At 45.4% G+C, this 26,494-nt stretch overlaps 1 protein-coding gene across 1 annotated transcript in view; it reads right to left on the bottom strand.

Annotated features, from left to right (window-relative positions):
- The window catches only part of LOC120388133, a 736,578-nt gene that overhangs the window by 675,710 nt on the left and 34,374 nt on the right, over positions 1–26,494 (bottom strand). The window contains 4 exon segments of the mRNA XM_039509761.1: positions 9,424–9,450; positions 15,731–15,799; positions 17,428–17,496; positions 23,440–23,466. Of these exon segments, the coding sequence (XP_039365695.1) occupies positions 9,424–9,450; positions 15,731–15,799; positions 17,428–17,496; positions 23,440–23,466 (192 nt within the window).

The following is a 26,494-nucleotide window of genomic DNA, read 5'->3' as shown; positions in this document are numbered from 1 at the left end:
GAACAGGCCTGCTTGGTCAAAGGGGAAGTCCTGGATCATGTTCTGGACGTCAGTGGTATCCCTGACACCTGCAGCCACGTCCTGTGCCTCATTGTAATGGCGGTGGCCATAGTCCAAGCTGCCGAGTGTGCCGCTTCTAACACAACCTGGATGGAGGTTCTCGAGACCACTTTGCCCTCCTCAAGGAGCGCACTAAACTCCTTGCCAGGAGCAACTCCTGTAATTTTGCTAACAAGCTCCAGGAACTGAAAGCGGCTGAGTAGCACTTGCTGGTCTGCCACTCGAAGCTGGAGTCCCCCGGTCGAGTAGAGTTTTCGGACGAAATGTTCCAGCTTCTTAGCATCCTGTGACTTTGGGGCGGGACCTTGCTGCCCCTGTCGCTCCTTATGATTTGCCGTGTCGAGCACCAGAGTCCCCGGTTGGGGGTGGGTGAAAAGGTGTTCGTACTCTTTCTGCGGCAAAAAATAGCTTCTCTCCACCCCTTTAGTGCTAGCTAGTATTGAGGCCGGAGTCTGCCAGAGCACCCTAGGAGAGTTCTGGATCGTTCTTATCAGGGGTAAGGCCATCCTAGATGGACTCTCCGGGGCAAGGATGTCCACTGTTGGGTCCGACTCCTCCGTGACCTCCTCTGCCTGGAGATTCAGGTTTAGGGCCACCCTCCCGAGAAGGTTCTGGTGTCCCCCGGTGTCCATCGCTGGAAGGGTGATGGTGGTGCCCGCCACTGCCTCATCCAGTGAGGAGGAGGCCCATGGGACTGGGTCTTCTTGCCTTTCTCGCTCTCCGGAGGCTGGATTGGGTGCCTTGGTCCCCCCGTGACCAGTATAACTGGTGGCTTCAGTACAACTAGTGGCACTTATTCCGGTGCTGTGCCTGAGCGTGATGGCCCAGAGTCCCTGTATCACTGGCGGTCCTCAGGAGCCCTGCAGGTGTGGCGAGCCACCAACATTTCTGGGGGAGGCAATGGGGTGCAGACGCCACCAGTGCGGCCCTGGAGCCCTAACCCTGAGTCTGATGATAGGTTGAAGGAGTCCAAAAGGGCCACTGTACTCGCGTGGCCAAGAGACTGCCGGTACCGATGAGTCCACAGCTTTGTGGTGCCAGGGGGTTGGATAAGGGGCCGGGAGTCCCGGGGACAGTCAAGGGATGGGGGGGCAGAGGTGGGGGGAAGTCAGGGGACAGGGAATGGGGGGGTTGGATTCTGGGCGTTCCGAGGGGTCTTTCAGGATTCAGCAGGGGGGTGGATATGGGTCAGGGGACAGGGAGCAGGGGTGGGGTCCCTGGGTGGTGGTTGGGGGGAATTCTGGGGGATGGTGAGGTGGCAAGGAGCAGGATAGGTTGGGGATTCTGAGGGGGGCAGGCAGTCAGGGGGCAGGAAGTGGGTGGCTGTCGGATAGGGAGCAGGGCCAGGCTGTCTGGGGGGCACAGCATTCCCTACCCTAAAGCTCGTTCAGCAGTTTGAGGCTTGCAGAAGAGCCAAGCTGCTAGCTTTTCCATTAGGGCTACCATCCCTTTCACTTCTCAAATGCCAAATTATAGTCTATATTTAATTTCAGTGCCCTAGGGAGATTCATGTCAGGGGAGGGTAGCTTCATTGAAAATTAGCCACTGGGGGAGGGATCACATGAGAAGAGCAATATCATAAACAACCTACCTCCTTCCCAACCCTACCAAGGGAGATCCGCCCCCACTCCCCTGCATTCCCTGAGGCTTCAAAGGGGTTAATTCACTGGTTCTCAAACTTTTGTACTTGTGACCCCTTTCACATAGCAAACCTCTGAGTGCGACACCCCCTCCCCATAATTTGAAAACACTTTTTTATATATTTAACACTATTATAAATGCTGGAGGCAAAGCGGGGTTTGAGGTGGAGGCTGAGAGCTCACGACCCCCAGTAATAACCTTGTGACCCCTGAGGGGTCCTGACCCCCACTTTGAGAACCCCTGGGTTAATTTAATTTTAGCACCCTTTGTCCATTCACATGCATGTGCTATTTTGAGCATTTCAGTTTTCACAACATAGGCTCATCCCAGATTAACATAAGGACATGAGAACGGCTGTACCAGGTCAGACCAAAGGTCCATCTAGCCCAGCATCCTGTCTACCAACAGTGGCCAATGCCAGGTGCCCCAGAGGGAGTAAACCTAACAGGTAATGATCAAATGATCTCTCTCCTGTCATTCATCTCCACCCTCTGACAAACAGAGGCTAGGGACACCATTCCTTACCCATCCTGGCTAATAGTCATTTATGGACTTAACCACCATGAGTTTATCCAGTTCTCTTTTAAACACTGTTATAGTCCTAGCCTTCACAACCTCCTCAGGTAAGGAGTTCCACAAGTTGACTGTGTGCTGCGTGAAGAAGAACTTCCTTTTATTTGTTTTAAACCTGATGCCTATTAATTTCATTTGGTGACCCCTAGTTCTTGTATTATGGGAATAAGTAAATAACTTTTCCTTACCCACTTTCTCCACATCACTCATAATTTTATATACCTCTATCATATCCCCCCATAGTCTCCTCTTTTCCAAGCTGAAGCGTCCTAGCCTCTTTAATCTTTCCTCATATGGGTCCATCTCCAAACTCCTAATCATTTTAATTGCCCTTTTCTAAACCTTTTCTAGTGCCAGTATATCTTTTTTGAGATGAGGAGACCACATCTGTATGCAGTATTCGAGATGTGGGTGTACCATCGATTTATATATTCACAGTCTTATTCTCTATCCCCTTTTTAATGATTCCTAATATCCTGTTTGCTTTTTTGACCGCCTCTGCACACAGCGTGGACATCTTCAGAGAACTATCCACGATGACTCCAAGATCTTTTTCCTGACTTGTTGTAGCTAAGTTAGCCCCCATCATATTGTATGTCTAGTTGGGGTTATTTTTGCAATGTGTATTATTTTACATTTATCCACATTAAATTTCATTTGCCATTTTGTTGCCCAGTCTCTTAGTTTTGTGAGATCTTTTTGAAGTTCTTCACAGTCTGCTTTGGTCTTAACTATCTTGAGAAGTTTCGTATCATCTGCAAACTTTGCCACCTCACTGTTTACCCCTTTCTCCAGATCATTTATGAATAAATTGAATAGGATTGGTCCGAGGACTGACCCTTGGAGAACACCACTAGTTACCCCTCTCCATTCTGAAAATTAACCATTAATTCCTACCCTTTGTTCTCTGTCTTTTAACCAGTTCTCAATCCATGAAAGGACCTTCCCTTTTATCCCATGACAACTTAATTTACGTAACAACCTTTGGTGAGGGACCTTGTCAAATGCTTTCTGGAAATCTAAGTCCACTGGATCCCCCTTGTTCACGTTTGTTGACCCCTTCAAAGAATTCTAATAGATTAGTAAGACACGATTTCCCCTTACAGAAACCAGGTTGACTATTGCTGAACAGTTTATGTTTTTCTATGTGTCTGACAATTTTATTCTTAACTATTGTTTCAACTAATTTGCCCGTACCAATGTTAGACTTACCGGTCTGTAATTACCGGGATAACCTCTAGAGCCCTTTTTAAATATTGGTGTTACATTAGCTAACTTCCAGTCATTGGGTACAGAAGTCGATTTAAAGGACAGGTTACAAACCTTAGTTAATAGTTCTGCAACTTCACATTTGAGTTCTTTCAGAATTCTTGGGTGAATGCCATCTGGTCCTGGTGACTTGTTAATGTTAAGTTTATCAATTAATTCCAAAACCTCTTCTAGTGACACTTCAAACTGTGACAGTTCCTCAGATTTGTCACCTACAAAAGCCGGCTCAGGTTTGGGAATCTCCCTAACATCCTCAGCCGTGAAGTCTGAAGCAAAGAATCCATTTAGTTTCTCCGCAATGACTTTATCGTCTTGAAGTGCTCCGTTTGTATCTCAATCATCAAGGTGCCCCACTGGTTGTTTAGCAGGCTTCCTGCTTCTGATGTACTTAAAAAACATTTTGTTATTGCCTTTGGAGTTTTTGGCTAGCCGTTCTTCAAACTGCTCTATTGCTTTTCTTATTACACTCTTGCACTTACTTTGGCAGTCTTTATGCTCCTTTCTATTTGCCTTCCTAGGATTTGACTTCCACTTTTTAAAGGAAGTCTTTTTATCTCTCACTGTTTCTTTTACAGGGTTGTTAAGCCACAGTGGCTCCTTTTTAGTTCTTTTACTGTTTTTCTTAATTTGAGGTATACATTGAAGTTCGGACTCTATTATGGTGTCTTTAAAAAGGGCCCACGCAACTTGCAGGGATTTCACTTTAGTCACTGTACCTTTTAACTTCTGTTTAACTAACCCCCTCAATTTTGCATAGTTCCCCCTTTTGAAATTAAATGCCACAGTGTTGGGCTGTTGAGATGTTCTTCCTACCACAGGGATGTTGAATGCTATTGTATTATGGTCACTATTTCCAATTAGTCCTGCTATAGTTACCTCTTGGACCAGCTCCTGCACTCCACTCAGGATTAAATCTACTGTTTCCTCTCCCCTTATGGGTTCCCATACCAGCTGCTCCATGAAGCAGTCATTTAAAGTATCGAGAAAATTTTATCTCTGCATTTCGTCCTGAAGTGAAATGCCCCAGTCAATATGGGGATAATTGAAATCCCCCACTATTAATGAGTTCTTAATTTTGATAGCCTCTCTAATTTCCCTTAGCATTTCATCATCACTATCACTGTCCTGGTCAGGTGGTCGATAATAGATCCCTAATGTTATATTCTTATTAGAGCATGAAATTTCTATCCATAGAGATTCTATGGAACATGTGGATTCACTTAAGATTTTTACTTCATTTGATTCTACATTTTCTTTCACGTATAGTGCCAGTCCCACCTCTGCATGACCTGTTCTGTCCTTCCAATATATTTTGTACCCCAGAATGATTGTGTCCCATTGATTGCTCTCAGTCCACCAGGTTTCTGTGATGCCTATTATATCAATATCCTCCTTTATCACAAGGCACTCTACTTCACCCATCTTATTATTTAGACTTCTAGCATTTGTGTACAAGCACTTTAAAAACTTGTCACTGTTTATTTGCCTGCCCTTTTCTGATGTGCCAGATTCTTTTTTATGTGACTGTTTATCATCTGATCTGGCCCTTACATTATCCTCTTCCATCCTCTGCTCCTGACTATAACCTGGAGATTTTCTATCAATAGACTCTCCTCTAAGAGAAGTCTGTGTCTGATCCACGTGCTCTTCTGCAGCAGCCGGCTTTCTCCCATCTCCTAGTTTAAAAACTGCTCTACAACCTTTTTAATGTTTAATGCCAGCAGTCTGGTTCCACTTTGGTTTAGGTGGAGCCCATCTCTCCTGTATAGGCTCCCCCCATCCCAAAAGTTTTCCCAGGTCCTAATGAATGTAAACCTCTCCTGTCTACATCATCATCTCAGCCACGCATTGAGACTCTGAAGCTCTAACTGCCTACCTGGCCCTGCGTGTGGAACTGGGAGCATTTCTGAGAATGCCACCATAGAGGTCCTGGATTTCAGTCTCTTCCCTAGCAGCCTAAATTTGGCCTCCAGGACATCTCTCCTACCCTTCCCTATGTCACAGGTACCTACATGTACCACGACCACTGGCTCCTCCCCAGCACTACACATAAATCTGTCTAGATGCCTCGAGAGATCCGCAACCTTCGCACCAGGCAGGCAAGTCACCATACGGTTCTCCCGGTCATCCCAAACCCAGCTATCTACGTTTCTAATGATCGAATCTCCCATTACTAACACCTGCCTTTTCCTAGCAACTGGAGTTCCCTCCCCTGGAGTGGCAACCTCAGTGCGAGAGGCAACCCCAGCACCATCTGGAAGGAGGGTCCCAACTATGGGAAGGTTTCCCTCTGCTCCCATTGACTGCTCTGCTTTCCTGGGCCTTTCATCCTCCTCAACAGAGCAGGGGCTGTCTGACCGGAGGTGGGACAATTCTACAGTGTCCCGGAAAGCCTCATCAACATACCTATCTGCCTCTCTTAGCTCCTCCAGTTCCGCCACCCTGGCCTCCAAACTCCGTACATGGTCTCTGAGGGCAGGAGCTCCTTGCACCGACTGCACACACACGCCACCTGCCCACAGGGCAGGTAATCATACGTGCTACATTCAGTGCAATAAACTGGATAGCCCCCACTCTGCAGCTGGGCTTCTGCCCACATTTTCTCCTAGTTACTGAAAGGGTTGTTTAAAGCATGAAGTTTGGAATGTAGTTTGGTTTATAGGTTTTAAGAGGAATAAAGGGAAACAGATTGCACCAGCACAGGAGCCCTGCTCCCTTCCCACTCCTCTTCCCAGCTCCCTTGTGAAACTCCCTGTTAGAAGCCCCTGTTCACAAAGCTCCCTAGTTGCTTTTGTGTGGCCTTATAAAGCCCTGGCCTGTGTGACTGCCCCGCCCACTGATTAAGGCTCAGCCAATTACCAGAGGCTTCTAGCTTTCAGACCTTCCTTTGAAGCTCACAGCCTCCAACTGCCAGCCACAGCGCACGGTCCTTCAAACAACCAACCAATCAAACAGACTGACAAACACAAGCTCAGCAAACAGCAAGTAACCCCCAAACACAAGCAAACATGCACGACAGACAGTCACTTACCCCAAGGATGCTGTGTTTGCTTCTCTGTCACCTGGAGAACTCCCTTGCGAATCTCCTCGTTAGCAGCCCCTGTTCGCAACAACAGCAAAAAAAAACCAAGCTCAAATGCTGAGTTCGTGGAGTATGTACATAAGCTATACTAATGACAAACCCACAGTAACCGTCTCCAGTTTGTGAGGGACCCCATGGAAATAGATAGATACATGGAGGTTAAGTCCATTAATGACTATTAGCCAGGATGGGTAAGGAATGGAGTACCCAGTCTCTGTCAGAGGGTGGAGATGGATGGCAGGAGAGAGATCACTTGATCATTACCTGTTAGATTCACTCCCTCTGGGACACTTGGCATTGGCCATTGTGAATAGACAGGATACTGGGCTGGATGGACCTTTGGTTTGAACCAGTATGGCCATTCTTATGTTCTAAGCTAAATGAACCCAAAGTTATGGAGACAGATATGAGTCAAGGAAGCCAGCAGAGTATCAGAAACCTGAACAAAATCTCTGACTGGATGAGCTCAGGCGTTTGGTCACAAGCTGAGGTGGTTCAAAAAAAATTTTAAGCAGAATTTTTTTATTGTTTCTTTAAACAATCAAACAAAGCAAGCAGCAAATATTTGGCCACACATTTCTGAAACCCCAAACCATGTTCAGGTTTTGGCAGAATAATTTCAGCTTTTCAATTAAAAAAACCACAACAAATTATGAAGGAAAGCAGACATTGTCCGTGATTTTTTTCTGCTTTTTAAAAAACCCCTAGTTTTCGAACCAAAAAAAGTTTTGATGGAAAATATTTGTCCAACCCTTTTAATGAGCTTTAGTGCCTTTTAGCACTAGCTGATGCTGAGAACCAGTGATACCTTGTCAAGAAGTTTTCTCAAAACTGGGTTTGTGCCAAGATGTGGAAGGTTTATTTTTCCCAAGGCCGCCAGTGGGGAGGGGGTGAGGAAGCAAGTGGAGCAATTTGCCCCGGGCCCCGCAGGGGCCCTATCAGACTATAGTATTGTATAGTATTGCCATTTTTTTATGGATGGGGCCCTCGAAATTGCTTTACCCCAGGCCCCCTGAATCCTCTGGGTGGCCCTGCCTGCGCCAACCAAACTATAAACCGGTATTTCAATGAAGATCAGAAATGCCAATATATAGAGCTTTCCGGTTGGTGTAGTGCTGGAAAAAACAGCTTTTACTGTATTTTGGATTACAAATATTTGCACTGTAAAAATGATAGAAGAAATAGTATTTTGCAATTCACCTCATACAACTAATGCAGTGCCAGCTCTTTATTGTGAAAGTGCAATTTACAAATATAGAATTTTTTTTGTTACATAATTGCACTCAAAGAAAACAACAACCAATGGAAAACTTAGAGCCTACACATCCTCTCAGTCTTGCTTCTTGTTCAGCCAATCGCTCAGACAAACAAGTTTGTTATATTTACGGGAGATAATGCTGCCTGCTTCTTATTTGCAGTGTCACCCGAAAGGGAGAAGTGCATGGCACTTTTGTAGGTGGCAATGCAAGGTATTTGCGTGCCAGATATGCTAAACATTCACATGCCCCTGTATGCTTCAGCCACCATTCCAGACGACTTACTAACATATTCATGATGCTCATAAAAAAAGCAAGGTGTTAATGTAATTTGTCACTGAAATTCTTAGGGGAGAATTGTGTATCTCCTGCTATGTATTTTACCTGCATTCTGCCATATCTTTCATGTTAAAGTAGTCTCGGATGATGACTCAGCAAATGTTGCTCATTTTAAGAACACCTTCACTGCAGATTTGACAAAACGCAAAGAAGGTACCTGTGACGCTCTGTACCTCGGGGGAGCACCCCCATGTTCATCCTTATAAAAGGATGGTGTGGTATCCAATGCAAAGTTTGTCATGTTGGGTGTCTTCGGAAGGCTCATGATGCACCGAGGATTGTTGTTACAGTGTTGTTATAGTAATTGTTGTTGCAGTAATGTTACAGCAATGTTATAGGTTATAATTTCATGTATATAGTTATGGGGCTGAAAATGTGTTCTCATGGCTTAAAATAAGCCCAGGCAAAAACTCTCTAAGAGCAGAGGGGCAGTTCACACCTCATCAAGGCATGCATGGGACAAACCCAGCCCAGCCTCACAGGAACAAAGGATGCTGGCCTAGGCAGCAACAAAAGGATGTGTTGGACTCTTGAATGAGTCACCCTCCTTCCTTTGGTTAGTTTGGGACTGCAATGAGGTAATGCTCACCTGACTCTGAAGGCGGGGGTGGGGGCAAAGCCAAGAGGGAAGAAAGAACATGATAAAAGGGAGAGATGTTTGCCAGGCTCTTCCTCTCTCTTCCACCTACATCTATATACACCACCAGCAGCAAGTGACTGAAGATCCACTTGCCCTGTGCAGGGGTGGGGCCACTCACCAGCCACAGCCAGGCAAAATATCTGTTGTGGCAGATCCTATCCCAGGATAAATCTGGGGTCACCTCAGACAGCCACTGCCAGAGCCAAAATTTCAATCTGCCTTACTGGGCAAGGGTGAGCCCTTCAGATGCTGGATGGCTGGGGATTTCCACTAGTATCCAACAGCCAGGATGCCCTGCACTCTGCCACACAGCCCGCCTTGTTAACAATTCACTGGTGGGGAAATTAGGACACGTAGTGAGGAAGTGATGGGCTGAGACCATGGAGTGAATCTGGCAGAGGCAGGATTTGAATTCAGGTCTCCAGTCCTACACTTGAATGACTAGATTAAATAACCTTAACTTGTCCCTTCCTAACCCCAATTTATGAGATAGCTGCACACTGCAGCATGCACCCCACACATACGGACAGACCCCTGCACCCTCTGCCTATGTTTGTATTTACCTGTCATGGGGAATCCTGTCATGGAAGCTGAAAGAAAGCAAAGAAATGAGGTAAGTCTCTGTATCCATGGCTAGACACCTTGGGAATCTCCAAACATTGGCTCATGTAAGCAGTGGCCTGAGTGAGCTCTCCCCTCACATCTCTTGATGCACCGAGAGAAAAGACTCAGCTGCATGTTGTATTTCAGTGACCTATCTACTGCCTCTCAGAGAGGTGGATTGACCCTCCTGCCCCTCCTGTCGGCATCGGTCGCATCTACACAGAAGTGCTGTAGCTGCAGAGCTGCCACCATGCCACTGTAATGTTTCCAGTGCAGAAGAGCCCTAAGGAGCCAGCAAAAGACAAGACCTGGTGAGCGACGTCAGAACCAGTGACACTGCACCAGCCCTTCCAAACCAAGCCACCTCCTTTCACACTGCCTGCACCTCTGAAGGACCCCCACACCCTGCTCCCCTCAGGCCTGGCTCCCCCACAACCTGGAGTTTGACAGCCCCACATGCTGTCTAATGGAGTGCTAAGCTGTAGTATACTGCTCAGCCACTAGGTGGCGATGTGTGTAAAATACTGTAATTCCTCACTTAACGTTGTAGTTATGGTCCTGAAAAATGCGATTTTAAGCAAAACAATGTTAAGAAAATCCAATTTCCCCATTAGAATTAATGTAAATAGGGGGGATCAGGTTCCAGGAAAAAAAAATTTGCCAGACAAAAGGCATTATATACATTTTAAACAATTTTAAACAAGCAATTTAATACAGGTGTTAAACAGGCTGGCAGCTCCCCATCAGCTCTCCTGCCCCCCCCCCAGTGCCTCCCGCCTGCCGGTGGCCCCCAGGGATCAGCGCCTTTCCCCTACTCCCCCCGCCTCCTGCCAGTGGCAATCAGCTGTCTTGCGGCGCAAAGCCTCCCCCCTTCCTCCCTCCCTCTCAGTGGTTTCCCCAGAAATTGAAATGGGGGGGGTGTTCGAATTTACAGGGGGGGTGTCAGAGCCGATGAGATCTAAAAAAGAGATATGAATAAAGTAAAATGTTTTGTTACGATAATGCAAATTTAACATAAGGATAATACAAAACATATAACAGGTCTAGATTTCTAACAACATATAATTTAAAAAAAATGTACTTAATCTAAATTGACTTTTGAAAAGTAAGCCATCATGGGATAAGGGAAAAGTCCTCTCATGGATCTGGTTAAAAGGTGGGAAACAAAGGGTAGGAATAAATTATCAGTTTTTCAGAATGGAGAGAAATAAATAGTGGTATCCCTGAGGGGTTGGTACTGGGACCATTACTGTTCAACATTCTCATATATGATCTAGAAAAATGGGTAAACAGTGAGGTGGCAAAATTTGCAGATGATATAAAACTATTCAAGATAGTTAAGGACGGAAGAATCCCATTCACTGTTACAGACTAGGGACCGAATGGCTAGGAAGCAGTTCTGTAGAAAAGTACCTAGGAGTTCCAGTGGACAAGAAGCTGGATATGAGTCAACAGTGTGCCCTTGTAAAGAAAGCTAACAGCATTTTGGGCTGTATAATTAGGGGCATTGCCAGCAGATCGAGGGATGTGGTCATTCCCCTCCATTCGACATTGGTGAGGCCTCATTTGGAGTACTGTTTCCAGTTTTGGGCCCCACACTACAAGAAGGATGTGGAAAATTGGAAGGAGTCCAGCGAAGGGCAACACAAATGATTAGGGGGCTGGAGCACATGACTTATGAGGAGAGGCTGAGGGAACTGGGATTGTTTAGTCTGCAGAAGAGAAGAATGAGGGGGGATTTGATAGCTGCTTTCAACTACCTGAAAGGGGGTTCCAAAGAGGATGGATCTAGACTGTTCTCAGTGGTACCAGATGACAAAACAAGGAGTATTGGTCTCAAGTTGCAGTGCAGGAGGTTTAGGTTGGATATTAGGAAAAACTTTTTCACTAGGAGGGTGGTGAAGCACTGGAATGGGTTACCTAGGGCGGTGGTGGAATCTCCTTCCTTAGAGGTTTTTAAGGTCAGGCTTGACAAAGCCCTGGCCGGGATGATTTCGCTGGGGATTGCTCCTGCTTTGAGCAGGGTGTTGGACTAGATACCTCCTGAGAACCCTTCCAACCCTGACATTCTATGATTCTAAGTCCCAGGCAGACTGCAAAAAGTTACAAAGGGAACTCACAAAACTGGGTGACAGGGCAACAAAATGGCAGATGAAATTCAATGTTGATAAATGCAAAGTAATGCACATTGGAAAACAATCTCAACTATACATACTGTGACAGACCCAGGCCAGTGGGGTACAGGAATCTGGTAATAATTGGAGATATACCAATCTCCTAGAACTGGAAGGGACCTTGAAACGTCATTGAGTCCAACCCGCTGCCTTCACTAGCAGGACCAATTTTTGCCCCAGATTCCTAAGTGGCCCCCTCAAGGACTGAACTCACAACCCTGGGTTTTACAGGAGTCTGGTAGAGGGCAAATATACTGGTCACTGGATGAGTAGTTTTCCGTTCCCTAAGTGACCAGAGCAGGGGCTGCACTAGAGTAATCAGGAACCTGCTAGAACCAATTAAGGCAGCCAGCCTGATTAGAACACCTGCAGCCAATCAAGGCAGGCTAATCAGGGCACCTAGGTTTAAAAAGGAGCTCACTCCAATCAGGCGGGGAGGAGCCAGAGGAGAAGAAGTGCGTGTGAGGAGCTGGGAGCAAGAGGCACAAGGAGCTGAGAGTGAGAGGCTGTGCTGCTGGAGGACTAAGGAGTACAAGTGTTATCAGACACCAGTAGGAAGGTCCTGTGGTGAGGATAAAGAAGGTGTTTGGAGGAGGCTATGGGGAAGTAGCCCAGGGAGTTGTAGCTGTCATGCAGCTGGTACAGGAGGCACTATAGACAGCTGCAATCCACAGGGCCCTGGGCTGGGACCCGGAGTAGAGGGCGGGCCCGGGTTCCCCCCAAACCTCCCAATGCCTGATCAGACACAGGAGAAGTTGACCCAGACTGTGGGGAAGATCACTGAGGTGAGCAAATCTGCCAAATAAGCTCAGGACCCACCAAGATAGAGGAACTTTGTCACAATACAAAATGATGGAGTCTGAATTAGCTATTAAACACTCAAGAAAGATCTTGGAATCATTGTGGATAGTTTTCTGAAAACATCCACTCAACGTGAAGTGGTAGTCAAAAAAGCAAAGGGAATGTTGGGAATCATTAAGAAAGGGATAGATAATAAGACAGAAAATATCATATTGCCTGTATATAAATCCATGGTATGTGCACACCTTGAATACAGTGTGCAGATCTGGTCACCCCATCCCCAAGAAAATATAGTGGAATTGGAAAAGGTACAGAGATGGGCAACTAAAATTATTAGGGGTATGAAACAGGAGGAGAGATTAAAATGACTGAGAATTTTCAGCTTAGAACAGAGATGACTAAGGGGGGATATGATAGATGTCTATAAAATCTTGACTGGTGTAAAGAAAGTGAATAAGGAAATGTTATTTAATCCTTCACATAACACAAGAACTAGCAGTCACCCAATGAAATTAATAGGCAGCAGGTTTTAAAAAAACAAGAGGAAGTACTCTTCACACAACATACAGTCAACCCGTGGAACTTTTTGCCAGGGGATGCTGTAGAGACCAAAACTATAATAGGATTTTAAAAAGAACTAGATAAATTCCTGGAGTATAGGTCCATCAGTGGCTATTAGCCAGGATGGAGAGGGATATAACACCATGCTCTGAGTGTCCCTCTCCAAACCCCTAATCATTTTAGTTGCCCTTTTCTGAACCTTTTCTAATGCCAGTATGTCTTTTTTAAGGTGACATCTGTAAGCAGTATTTGAGATGTGGGCTTACCATGGATTTATATAAAGGCAATAATATATTCTAAGTCTTATTCTCTATCCCATTTTTAATTATTCCTAACATCCTGTTTGCTTTTTTGACCTCCTCTGCACACTGCGTGGCCATCTTCAGAGAACTATCCACGATAACGCCAAAATCGTTTTCCTGACACGCTGTAGCTAAATTAGCCCCCATCATATTGTTTGTATAGTTGGGGTTATTTTTTCCAATGTGCATTATTTTACATTTATCCACATTCAATTTCATTTGCCATTTTGTTGCCCAATCATTTAGTTTTGTGAGATCTTTTTGAAGTTCTTCACAATCTGCTTTGGTCTTAACTATGTTGAGCAGTTTCGTGTCATCTGCAAACTTTGCCACTTCACTGTTTACCCCTTTCTCCAGATCATTTATGAATAAATTGAATAGGATTGGTCCTCGGACTGACCCTTTGGCACCACCACTAGCAGGGGCGGCTCTAGGATTTCCACTGCCCCAAGCAGGGCGGCACGCTGTGGGGGGGGGCACTCTGGCGGTCACCAGTCCCACGGCTCTGGTGGACCTCCCACAGACATGCTTGCGGAGGGTCCGCTGGGCCCACGCCTCCGGTGGACCTCCCGCAGGCATGCCTGCGGATGCTCCACCAAAGCCTCGGAACCAGCGGACCCTCCGCAGGCACATCTGCGGGAGGTCCACCGGAGCCGCGGGACCAGTGGACCCTCTGCAGGCATGCCTGCGGGAGGTCCACCGGCGCTGCCTGATGCCCTCCCGCGGGACGCCGCCCTAAGTGCGTGCTTGGCGCGCTGGGGTCTGGAGCCGGCCCTGACCACTAGTGACCCCTCTCCATTCTGAGAATTTACCATTAATTCCTATCTTTGGTTTCATGTCTTTTAACCAGTTCTCAGTCCATAAAAGGACCTTCCCTTTTATCCCATGACAACTTAATTTACATAACAGCCTTTGGTGAGGGACCTTGTCAAAGGCTTTCTGGAAATCCTAGTACACTGCATCCACTGGATCCCCCTTGTCCACATGTTTGTTGACCCCTTCAAAGAACTCTAATAGATTAGTAAGATACGATTTCCCTTTACAGAAATCATGTTTACTATTGCTCAACAGTTTATGTTTTTCTATGTGTCTGACAATTTTATTCTTAACTATTGTTTCAACTAATTTGCCTGGTACCGACATTAAACCTACCGGTCTGTAATTGCCGGGATCACCTCTAGAGCCCTTTTTAAATATTGATGTTACATTAGCTAACTTCCAGTCACTGGGTACAGAAGCTGATTTAAAGGACAGGTTACAAACCTTAGTTAATAGTTCTGCAATTTCACATTTGAGTTCTTTCAGAATTCTTGGGTGAATGCCATCTGGTCCCGGTGAGTTTATCAATTAATTCCAAAACCTCCTATAGTGACACTTTGATCTGTGACAGTTCCTCAGATTTGTCACCTACAAAAGCCGGCTCAGGTTTGGGAATCTCCCTAACATCCTCAGCCGTGATGTCTGAAGCAGAGAATCCATTGAAGTTTGTCTGCAATGACTTTATCGTCTTGAAGTGCTCCTTTTGTATCTCGATCATCCAGGGGCCCCACTGGTTGTTTAGCAGGCTTCCTGCTTCTGATTTATTTAAAAACCATTTTGTTATTACCTTTGAAGTTTTTGGCTAGCTGTTCTTCAAACTGCTCTTTGGCTTTTCTTATTACACTCTTGCACTTACTTTGGCAGTGTTTATGCTCCTTTCTATTTGCCTCGCTAGGATTTGACTTCCAATTTTTAAAGGAAGTCTTTTTATCTCTCACTGCTTCTTTTACAGGGTTGTTAAGCCACGGTGGCTCCTTTTTAGTTCTTTTACTGTGTTTCTTAATTTGGGGTATACATTGAAGTTGGGCCTCTTTTACAGTGTCTTTAAAAAGCGCCCATGCAGCTTGCAGGGGTTTCACTTTAGTCACTGTACCTTTTAACTTTTGTTTAACTAACCCCCTCATTTTTGCATAGTTCACCCTTATGAAATTAAATGCCACAGTACCATCTCAACTGCTGTTGAGATGTTCTTCCCACCACAGGGATGTTGAATGCTATTGTATTATGGTCACTATTTCCAAGCGGTCCTGCTATAGTTACCTCTTGGACCAGCTCCTGAGCTCCATTCAGGATTAAATCTAGTGTTGCCTCTCCCCTTGTGGGTTCCCATACCAGCTGCTCCATGAAGCAGTCATTAAAAGTATCGAGAAATTTTATCTCTGCATTTCGTCCTGAAGTGAAATGTCCCCAGTCAATATGGGGATAATTGAAATCCCCCACTATTATTGGGTTCTTAATTTTCATAGCCTCTCTAATTTCCCTTAGCATTTCATCATCACTATCACTGTCCTGGTCAGATGGTCGATAATATATCCCTAATGTTATACCCCATGCCAGAAGCTGTGCAGTTATTATTTGTAAATCAATCTACATTTGTAAGTTCAACTTACCCCAAGGATGCTGTGTTTGCTCCTCCGTCACCTGGAGAACTCCCTTGTGAAACTCCTCGTTAGCAGCCCCTTTTCGCAAAAAAACCCAAAACACCAAGCTCAAATGCTGAGTTCGTGGAGTATGTACATAAGCCATACTAAAGACTAACCCACAGTAACCGTCTCTAGTTTGTGAGGGACCCCATGGAGCCAGTCTCTAGGAAACAGATAAATGCATGGAGGTTAAGTCCATAAATGACTATTAGCCAGGATGGGTAAGGAATGGAGTCCCTAGACTCTGTCGGAGGGTGGAGATGGATGGCAGGAGAGAGATCACTTGATCATTACGGTTGTAAATTCAATCCTTGAGGGGGCCAATTGGGGATTGGCCCTGCTTTGAGCAGAGGGTTGGACTAGATGATCTCTTGAGGTCCCTTCCAACCCTAATATTCTATGAGTCTATTAGGTGTTATGAGTGTTAGATTCACTCCCTCTGGGACACTTGGCATTGGCCATTGTCAGTAGACAGGATACTGGGCTAGATGAACCTTTGGTTTGACCCAGTATGTTCTGAGCTAAATGAACCTAAAGTTATGGAGACAGATATGAGCCAAGGAAGCCAGCAGAGTATCAGAAACCTGAACAAAATTGCTGACTGAATGAGCTCAGGCGTTTGGTCACAAGCTGAGGTGGTTCAAAAGTTTTGGATTTTTTTTAAGCAGAATTTTTTTATTGTTTCATTAAACAATCAAACAAAGCAAGCAGCAAATATTTGGCCACACATTTCTGAAACCCCAAACCATGTTCAGGTTTTGGCAGACTAATTTCAGCTTTTCAATTAAAAAAAACACAACAAATTTTGAAGGAAAGCAGACATTGTCCGTGATTTTTTTCTGCTTTTTAAAAACCCCTAGTTTTTGATCCAAAAAAAGTTTTGATGGAAAATATTTGTCCAACCCTTTTAATGAGCTTTAGTGCCTTTTAGCACTAGCTGATGCTGAGAACCAGTGATACCTTGTCAAGAAATTTTCTCAAAACTGGGTTCGTGCCAAGATGTGGAAGGTTTATTTTTTCCAGGGCCGCCCGTAAGGGTGTGGGGGGGAGCAAGTGGAGCAATTTTCCCAGGGCCCCGCAGGGGCCCCCATGAGAATATAGTATTGTCATTTTTTTTATAGAAGGGGCCCCAAAAATTGCTTTGCCCCAGGTCCCCTGAATCCTCTGGGCGGCCCTGCCTGCGCCAACCGAACTATAAACTGGTATTTCAATAAAGATCAGAAATGCCAACATATAGAGCTTTCCGGTTGGTGAAGTGCTGGAAAAAACAGCTTTTATTATATTTTGGATTACAAATATTTGTACTGTAAAAATGGTAAAAGAAATAGTATTTTGCAATTCACCTCATACAAGTACTGCAGTGCAACCGCTTTATTGTGAAAATGCAATTTACAAATGTAGATTGCACTCAAAAAAAAAAAACAATTTTATCTCTGCATTTCGTCCTGAAGTGAAATGTCCCCAGTCAATATGGAGATAATTGAAATCCCCCACTATTAATAAGTTCTTAATTTTCATAGCCTCTGTAATTTCCCTTAGCATTTCATCATCACTATCACTGTCCTGGTCAGATGGTCGATAATAGATCCCTAATGTTATACCCCGTGCCAGAAGCTGTGCAGTTATTATTTGTAAATCAATCTACATTTGTAAGCTCAACTTACCCCAAGGATGCTGTGTTTGCTCCTCTGTCACCTGGAGAACTCCCTTGTGAAACTCCTCGTTAGCAGCCCCTGTTCGCAAAAAAACAAAACCAAGCTCAAATGCTGAGTTCGTGGAGTATGTACATAAGCCATACTAAAGACTAACCCACAGTAACCGTCTCCAGTTTGTGAGGGACCCCATGGAGCCAGTCTCTAGGAAACAGCTAAATGCATGGAGGTTAAGTCCATTAATGACTATTAGCCAGGATGGGTAAGGAATGGAGTCCCTAGCCTCTGTCAGAGGGTGGAGATGGACGGCAGGAGAGAGATCACTTGATCATTACGGTTGTAAATTCAATCCTTGAGGGGGCCATTTGGGGATTGGCCCTGCTTTGAGCAGGGGGTTGGACTAGATGATCTCTTGAGGTCCCTTCCAACCCTAATATTCTATGAGTCTATTACCTGTTAGATTCACTCCCTCTGGGACACTTGGCATTGGCCATTGTCAATAGACAGGATACTGGGCTGGATGGACCTTTGGTTTGACCCAGTATGTTCTGAGCTAAATGAACCCAAAGTTATGGAGACAGATATGAGCCAAAGAAGCCAGCAGAGTATCAGAAACCTGAAAAAAATCTCTGACTGGATGAGCTCAGGCATTTGGTCACAAGCTGAGGTGGTTCAAAAGTTTTGGATTTCTTTTAAGCAGAATCTTTTTATTGTTTCTTTAAACAATCAAACAAAGCAAGCAGCAAATATTTGGCCACACATTTCTGAAACCTCAAACCATGTTCAGGTTTTGGCAGACTAATTTCAGCTTTTCAATTAAAAAAACCACAACAAATTTTGAAGGAAAGCAGACATTGTCCATCATTTTTTTCTGCTTTTAAAAACCCCCTAGTTTTCAAACCAAAAAAACTTTTGATGGAAAATATTTGTCCAACCCTTTTAATGAGCTTTAGTGCCTTTTAACACTAGCTGATGCTGAGAACCAGTGATACCTTGTCAAGAAGTTGTCTCAAAACTGGGTTTGTGCCGAGATGCGGCAGGTTTATTTTTCCCAGGTCCGCCTGTGGGGAGGGGAGCAAGTGGAGCAATTTGCCCCGGGGCCCACAGGGGCCCCCATGAGAATATAGTATTGCCATTTTTTTATGGAAGGGGCCCCCGAAATTGCTTTGCCCCAGGCCCCCTGAATCCTCTGGGTGGCCCTGCCTGCGCCAACCAAACTATAAACCGGTATTTCAATGAAGATCAGAAATGCCAATATATAGAGCTTTCCGGTTGGTGAAGTGCTGGAAAAAACAGCTGTTACTGTATTTTGGATTACAAATATTTGCACAGTAAAAATGGTAAAAGAAATAGTATTTTGCAATTCACCTCATACAAGTCCTGCAGTGCAATCTCTTTATTGTGAAAGTGCAATTTACAAATATAGAATTTTTTTTCTTACATAATTGCACTCAAAAAAAAAAAAACAACCAATGGAAAACTTAGAGCCTACACATCCTCTCAGTCTTACTTCTTGTTCAGCCAATCGCTCAGACAAACAAGGTTGTTATATTTACGGGAGATAATGCTGCCTGCTTCTTATTTGCAGTGTCACCCAAAAGTGAGAAGAGGCGTTTGCATGGCACTTTTGTAGGTGGCATTGCAAGGTATTTACGTGCCAAATATGCTAAACATTCCCATGCTCCTTCATGCTTTGGCCACCATTCCACACGACATACTAACATATTCATGATGCTCGTTAAAAAAGTAAGGTCTTAATGTAATTTGTGACTGACATTCTTAGGGGAGAATTGTGCATCTCCTGCTATGTATTTTACCTGCATTCTGCCATATCTTTCATGTTACAGTAGTCTCGGATGATGACTCAGCAAATGTTGCTCATTTTAAGAACACCTTCACTGCAGATTTGACAAAACGCAAAGAAGGTACCTGTGACGCTCTGTACCTTGGGGGAGCACCCCCATGTTCATCCTTATAAAAGGACTGTGTGGTATCCAATGCAAAGTTTGTCATGTTGGGTATCTTCGGAAGGCTCATGATGCACCAAGGATTGTTGTTATAGTGATGTTATAGTAATTGTTGTTGCAGTCATGTTATAGATTATAATTTCATGTATATAGTTATGAGGCTGAAAATGTATCCTCATGGCTTAAAATAAGCCCAGACAAAAACTCTCTAAGAGCAGAGGGGCAGTTCACACCTCATCAAGGCATGCATGGGACAAACCCAGCCCAGCCACACAGGAACAAAGGATGCTGGCCTGGGCAGCAACAAAAGGATGTGTTGGACTATCGAGTGAGTCACCCTCCTTCCTTTGGTTAGTTTGGGACTCCAATGAGGTAATGATCACCTGACTCTGAGGAGGGCGGGGGGGCAAAGCCAAGAGGGAAGAAAGAACATGATAAAAGAGAGAGATGTTTGCCAGGCTCTTCTTCTCTCTTTTACATACATCTACATACACCACCACCAGCAAGCGACTAAAGCGCTGATCAAAGGGGAGAGCCTGGCTGAAGAGCAACCAGCCGGCCTGTGGTGAGAAGCATCTAAGTTTATAAGGGCATTGAAAGTGTCCAGATCAGCTTAGAATGGGTTTTTATTTTATTTCATTAGACCAAATCTGACTTGTTTTGCTTTGACTTATAATAACTTAAAATCTATCTTTATAGTTAATAAATTGATTTGTTTATTCTACCTGAAGAAGTGCATTTGGTTTGAAGTATGTCAGATTCCCCGTGGGATAAGAAGCCTGGTACATATCAATTTCTTTGTTAAATTGACACACTCATATAAGGTCCCAGTGTCTAGTGGGCATAACTGGACACTGCAAGATGGGGGTTCCAAGGGTTGTGTCTGGGACTGGAGATATTGGCTAGTGTCATTTGGTTGCACAAACCAAGGAGCAGCTTACATGCCAGAGGCTGTACAGTTATTATTTGTAAATCATTCTACATTTGTAAGTTCAACTTTCCAGATAAAGAGATGGCACAACAGTACTTGTATGAGGTGAATTGAAAATACTATTTCTTTTCTCTCTTTTTTACAGTGCAAATACTTGTAATAAAAAATAAATATAAAGTGAGCACTGTACACTTTGTATTCTGAATTGTATTTGAAATCAATGTATTTGAAAATGTAGAAAACATCCCAAAAATTGAAATAAATTGTATTCTATTATTGTGTAAAGGGACGATTGCTTGTGCAATTAATCTTGAATAATTTTTATCTCACAATTAATCACAATTTCTTTTAATAACTTGACAGCCCTACTCCCCACCACTACCATGCAGCCACCTGTGGGGTGGAACAGAGTAGACGAGAGACGGAGCACAGAAACTCATGGGCTGTGTAATAGAAAAATTAATAATAATTGGAGATATACCAATCTCCTAGAACTGAAAGTGACCTTGAAAGGTCATTGAGTCCAGCACCCTGCCTTCACTAACAGGACCAATTTTTGCTCCAGATTCTTAAGTGGCCCCCTCAAGGATTGAATTCATAACCCTGGGGTTAACAGGCCAATGCTCAAACCACTGAGCTATCCCTCCCCCCAAAGGGGAAGGGAGTGTAGAAGAGGAAGTGAGGAAGAACCTGTCTCTAGTCACAGTAGTTGGGCATATTACAGGTTCAGGGGTAATTAGCTGAGATGAAGATCACCCGGAGTGACGGGGAAAAGAACCCCACACTTCATAAAGGGATCCCTGAGTGGCTGCGGGATCCATTCAACACCAAATCCCACAAATGGGATCTCTGGTTACCCAGCACCCCATTGTGCTGTAGCGGGGCAGAGGGATCAGAGCGATCAGCAATAGGGAGGGTCTCTCACGTACTGCTCCCTGCAGCACAGATCCTAAGTACTGTGCTGAGGCACTGCGGCCAGCACTGACTGCGAGGGGAAATCACCCCCAAAAGAGCCCCCATCCTGCTCCCTACAGCACAGGCCTGTAGAACTGCATGGGAGAAATGGGGTCAGAACTGACACCATGAGAAGAGCGACACTTACTGTGACCCCGAACCAGCTCCGTGCAGTACAGACCCTTAGCACCATACTGGGGTGCTCCCCAGGTCCCATTCTGCCACAGAGGAGTCTGCCCACAGATAACTAGATGCCAACTGGTAGAGGGAACAGGGATGCCCAGAGTTATATGGCAATCCCCTGGGTGAGATATAAGCACAATAGTTCACCAAACATGGCATGTGAGATCCCTACTGAGAGACAGCAGCCCACTCGTCACCCTAACGGGGGCAAGATGTTTGGATGGGACATAGTTGAAGAGAGCTATCAAATGTGGAATATGAGGCTCTAGAAGTGTTGAAGTGAAGCTTGTCACCTGCACCATGGCAATCCGTTCAGCTGAGCCAATCAGCACATAGAACAAAGCCCAACACTGGAGACAGGCTGTATTCACTATCTGGGCCCAGTCGGGACATGAGAATTTACAAAGACAAAGGACCCTCAGCACGAGCCTGTGAAGAGAGACCTCCTCTGGGAAGAGACAATGGTCTGTACCCACAAAGAAAGAGGAGAGGGGACAAGAGCTCCCTTTCACCCAGGAGGCAGCTGACAGCGTTTGTCTCAGGAACAGGAGATCACAGCCAGGCCTGGAGTAAAACCCTGGAAGGACTGTGAGGTGAGTGTTGCTCTACCAGACAGAAAAGTATCTCGTTCAATGAGTCTAGGCTCTAGTCAGCGTGGTATGATTTTATTGGCCATGGAACTGTTGGTGTCACTAGGCATAAATCTAGGTAACTTGGGGGCAGTGGAAGACCACAAGTGTCAATGAGGCCCCTGCTCTGGGTCTAAGTGAGCCACAGTAACTCCATTTTGGAAACTTTAACCAAGCTACATGCTAACAGCCTAAAAGCAGAATATGTGAGAGTCAGCTTTTCTAGCAAACAGCTGCAGTCCTGCTTAAACTAGCAAAAGTAGTGATAAGGGGGGGAGGAAAGGGGGAGAAGTCTTCATGTGCCTGAGCTGACAAGGCCAATAGATAAACATGCGGATGAGAACTTTTCTAACATGCTATAATATAATGTTTAAAGTAACTGCTGTTGGGAAAGGAGGGGTGAGGGGGAAAACAAAACAAAAGGCTTACACAAACAGCTTAAGATATAAATACTGGGACCCCGCCTGCACGCGGGTATGCAGAATTTGAGAATGCTTTTTCTCCCTGGCACCTTTTTGAGCTCAAATAAACTTGGTTTGCTTCTCCACCCTGGTGTGTTAATTAGTGCGACGCACACCGGGCAACGAACCCCCGCTGTTGCTCCTCCTTGGGCCCTTTGAGCCGGCAACAGAACCATTTCTTTACAACCCGTCCCATTGCTGCCCCTCGAATCGCTACACTGTGAAATCACTCATGTTACAGTAGTCTCGGATTCTTTGGTTAGTTTGGGACTGCGACGAGGTAATGCTCACCTGACTCTGAAGGGTGGGGGCAAAGCCAAGAGGGAAGAAAGAACATGATAAAAGAGAGAGATGTTTGTCATCCTCTTCTTCTCTCTTCCACCTACATCAATATACACCACCAGCAGCAAGTGACTGAAGATCCACTTGCCCTGTGCAGGGGTGGGGCCACTCACCAGCCACAGCCAGGCAAAATATCTGTTGTGGCAGATCCTATCCCAGGATAAATCTGGGGTCACCTCAGACAGCCACTGCCAGAGCCAAAATTTCAATCAGCCTTACTGGGCAAGGGTGAGCCCTTCAGATGCTGGATGGGTGGGGATTTCCACTGGTATCCAACAGCCAGGATGCCCTGCATTCTGCCACACAGCCCGCCTTGTTAACAATTCACTGGTGGGGAAATTAGGACATGTAGTGAGGAAGTGATGGGTTGAGACCATGGAGTGAGTCTGGCAGAGGCAGGATTTGAATTCAGGTCTCCAGTCCTACACTTGAATGACTAGATTAAATAACCTTAACTTGTCCCTTCCTCACCCCAATTTATGAGATAGCTGCACACTGCAGCATGCACCCCACACATACAGACAGACTCCACACCCTCTGCCTACGTTTGTATTTACCTGTCATGGGGAATCCTGTCATGGAAGCTGAAAGAAAGCAAAGAAATGAGGTAAGTCTCTGTCTCCATGGCTGGACACCTTGGGAATCTCCAAACATTGGCTCATGTAAGCAGTGGCCTGATTGAGCTCTCCCCTCACATCTCTTGATGCACTGAGAGAAAAGACTCAGCTGCATGTTGTATTTCAGTGACCTATCTACTGCCTCTCAGAGAGGTGGATTGACCCTCCTGCCTCTCCTGTCGGCATCGGTCGCATCTACACAGAAGTGCTGTAGCTGCAGAGCTGCCACTGTAATGTTTCCAGTGCAGAAGAGCCCTAAGTAGCCAGCAAAAGACAAGACCTGGTGAGCGACGTCAGAACCAGTGGCACTGCACCAGCCCTTCCAAACCAAGCCACCTCCTTTCACACTGCCTGCACCTCTGAAGGACCCCCACACCCTGCTCCCCTCAGGCCTGGCTCCCCCCCAACCTGGAGTTTGACAGCCCCACATGCTGTCTAATGGAGTACTAAGCTGTAGTATACTGCTCAGCCACTACGTGGCGATGTGTGTAAAATACTGTAATTCCTCACTTAACGTTGTCGTTATGGTCCTGAAAAATGCGATTTTAAGCAAAACAATGTTAAGAAAATCCAATTTCCCCATAAGAATTAATGTAAATAGGGGGGATCAGGTTCCAGGAAAAAAAAATTGCCAGACAAAAGGCATTATATACATTTTAAACAATTTTAAACAAGCAATTTAATACAGGTATTAAACAGGCTGGCAGCCCCCCATCAGCTCTCCTGCCCCCCCCCAGTGCCTCCCGCCTGCCGGTGGCCCCAAGGAATCAGAGTCTTCCCCCTACTCCCACCGCCTCCTGCCAGTGGCAATCAGCTGTCTTGTGGTGCACAGCCTCCCCCCTTCATCCCTCCCTCTCAGTGGTTTCCCCAGAAATTGAAATGGGGGGGGGTGTTCGAATTTACAGGGGGGGTGTCAGAGCCGATGAGATCTAAAAAAGAGATATGAATAAAGTAAAATGTTTTGTTACGATAATGCAAATTTAACATAAGGATAATACAAGTTATACCAAAACATATAACAGGTCTAGATTTCTAACAACATATAATTTTAAAAAAAAATATTTAATCTAAATTGACTTTTGAAAAGTAAGCCATCATGGGATAAGGGGAAAGTCCTCTCATGGATCTGGTTAAAAGGTGGGAAACAAAGGGTAGGAATAAATTATCAGTTTTTCAGAATGGAGAGAAATAAATAGTGGTATCCCTGAGGGGTTGGTACTGGGACCATTACTGTTCAACATACTCATAAATGATCTAGAAAAATGGGTAAACAGTGAGGTGGCAAAATTTGCAGATGATATAAAACTATTCAAGATAGTTAAGGACGGAAGAATCCCATTCACTGTTACAGACTAGGGACCGAATGGCTAGGAAGCAGTTCTGTAGAAAAGTACCTAGGAGTTCCAGTGGACAAGAAGCTGGATATGAGTCAACCGTGTGCCCTTGTTGTCAAGAAAGCTAACAGCATTTTGGGCTGTATAATTATGGGCATTGCCAGCAGATCGAGGGACGTGGTCATTCCCCTCCATTCGACATTGGTGAGGCCTCATCTGGAGTACTGTTTCCAGTTTTGGGCACCACACTACAAGAAGGATGTGGAAAAATTGGAAGGAGTCCAGCGAAGGGCAACACAAATGATTAGGGGGCTGGAGCACATGACTTATGAGGAGAGGCTGAGGGAACTGGGATTGTTTAGTCTGCAGAAGAGAAGAATGAGGGGGGATTTGATAGCTGCTTTCAACTACCTGAAAGGGGGTTCCAAAGAGGATGGATCTAGACTGTTCTCAGTGGTACCAGATGACAAAACAAGGAGTATTGGTCTCAAGTTGCAGTGCAGGAGGTTTAGGTTGGATATTAGGAAAAACTTTTTCACTAGGAGGGTGGTGAAGCACTGGAATGGGTTACCTAGGGCGGTGGTGGAATCTCCTTCCTTAGAGGTTTTTAAGGTCAGGCTTGACAAAGCCCTGGCTGGGATGATTTCGCTGGGGATTTCTCCTGCTTTGAGCAGGGCGTTGGACTAGATGACCTCCTGAGAACCCTTCCAACCCTGACATTCTATGATTCTAAGTCCCAGGCAGACTGCAAAAAGTTACAAAGGGATCTCACAAAACTGGGTGACAGGGCAACAAAATGGCAGATGAAATTCAATGTTGATAAATGCAAAGTAATGCACATTGGAAAACAATCTCAACTATACATACTGTGACAGACCTAGGCCAGTGGGGTACAGGAATCTGGTAATAATTGGAGATATACCAATCTCCTAGAACTGGAAGGGACCTTGAAAGGTCATTGAGTCCAACCCGCTGCCTTCACTAGCAGGACCAATTTTTGCCCCAGATTCCTAAGTGGCCCCCTCAAGGACTGAACTCACAACCCTGGGTTTTACAGGAGTCTGGTAGAGGGCAAATATACTGGTCACTGGATGAGTAGTTTTCCGTTCCCTAAGTGACCAGAGCAGGGGCTGCACTAGAGAAATCAGGAATCTGCTAGAACCAATTAAGGCAGCCAGGCTGATTAGAACACCTGCAGCCAATCAAGGCAGGCTAATCAGGGCACCTGGGTTTAAAAAGGAGCTCACTCCAATCGGGCGGGGAGGAGCCAGAGGAGAGGAAGTGCGTGTGAGGAGCTGGGAGCAAGAGGCACAAGGAGCTGAGAGTGAGAGGCTGTGCTGCTGGAGGACTAAGGAGTACAAGTGTTATCAGACACCAGTAGGAAGGTCCTGTGGTGAGGATAAAGAAGGTGTTTGGAGGAGGCCAAGGGAAGTAGCCCAGGGAGTTGTAGCTGTCATGCAGCCAGTACAGGAGGCACTATAGACAGCTGCAATCAACAGGGCCCTGGGCTGGGACCCGGAGTAGAGGGCGGGCCCGGGTTCCCCCCAAACCTCCCAATGCCTGATCAGACACAGGAGAAGTTGACCCAGACTGTGGGGAAGATCACTGAGGTGAGCAAATCTGCCAAATAAGCGCAGGACCCACCAAGATAGAGGAACTTT

The sequence above is a fragment of the Mauremys reevesii genome, linkage group 22, assembly GCF_016161935.1.
Source record: "Mauremys reevesii isolate NIE-2019 linkage group 22, ASM1616193v1, whole genome shotgun sequence".
NCBI classification, from domain to species: Eukaryota; Metazoa; Chordata; order Testudines; family Geoemydidae; genus Mauremys; species Mauremys reevesii.
The sequence above is the reverse complement of the archived record's forward strand: the minus strand, read 5'-3'. Positions and strand labels throughout refer to the sequence as shown.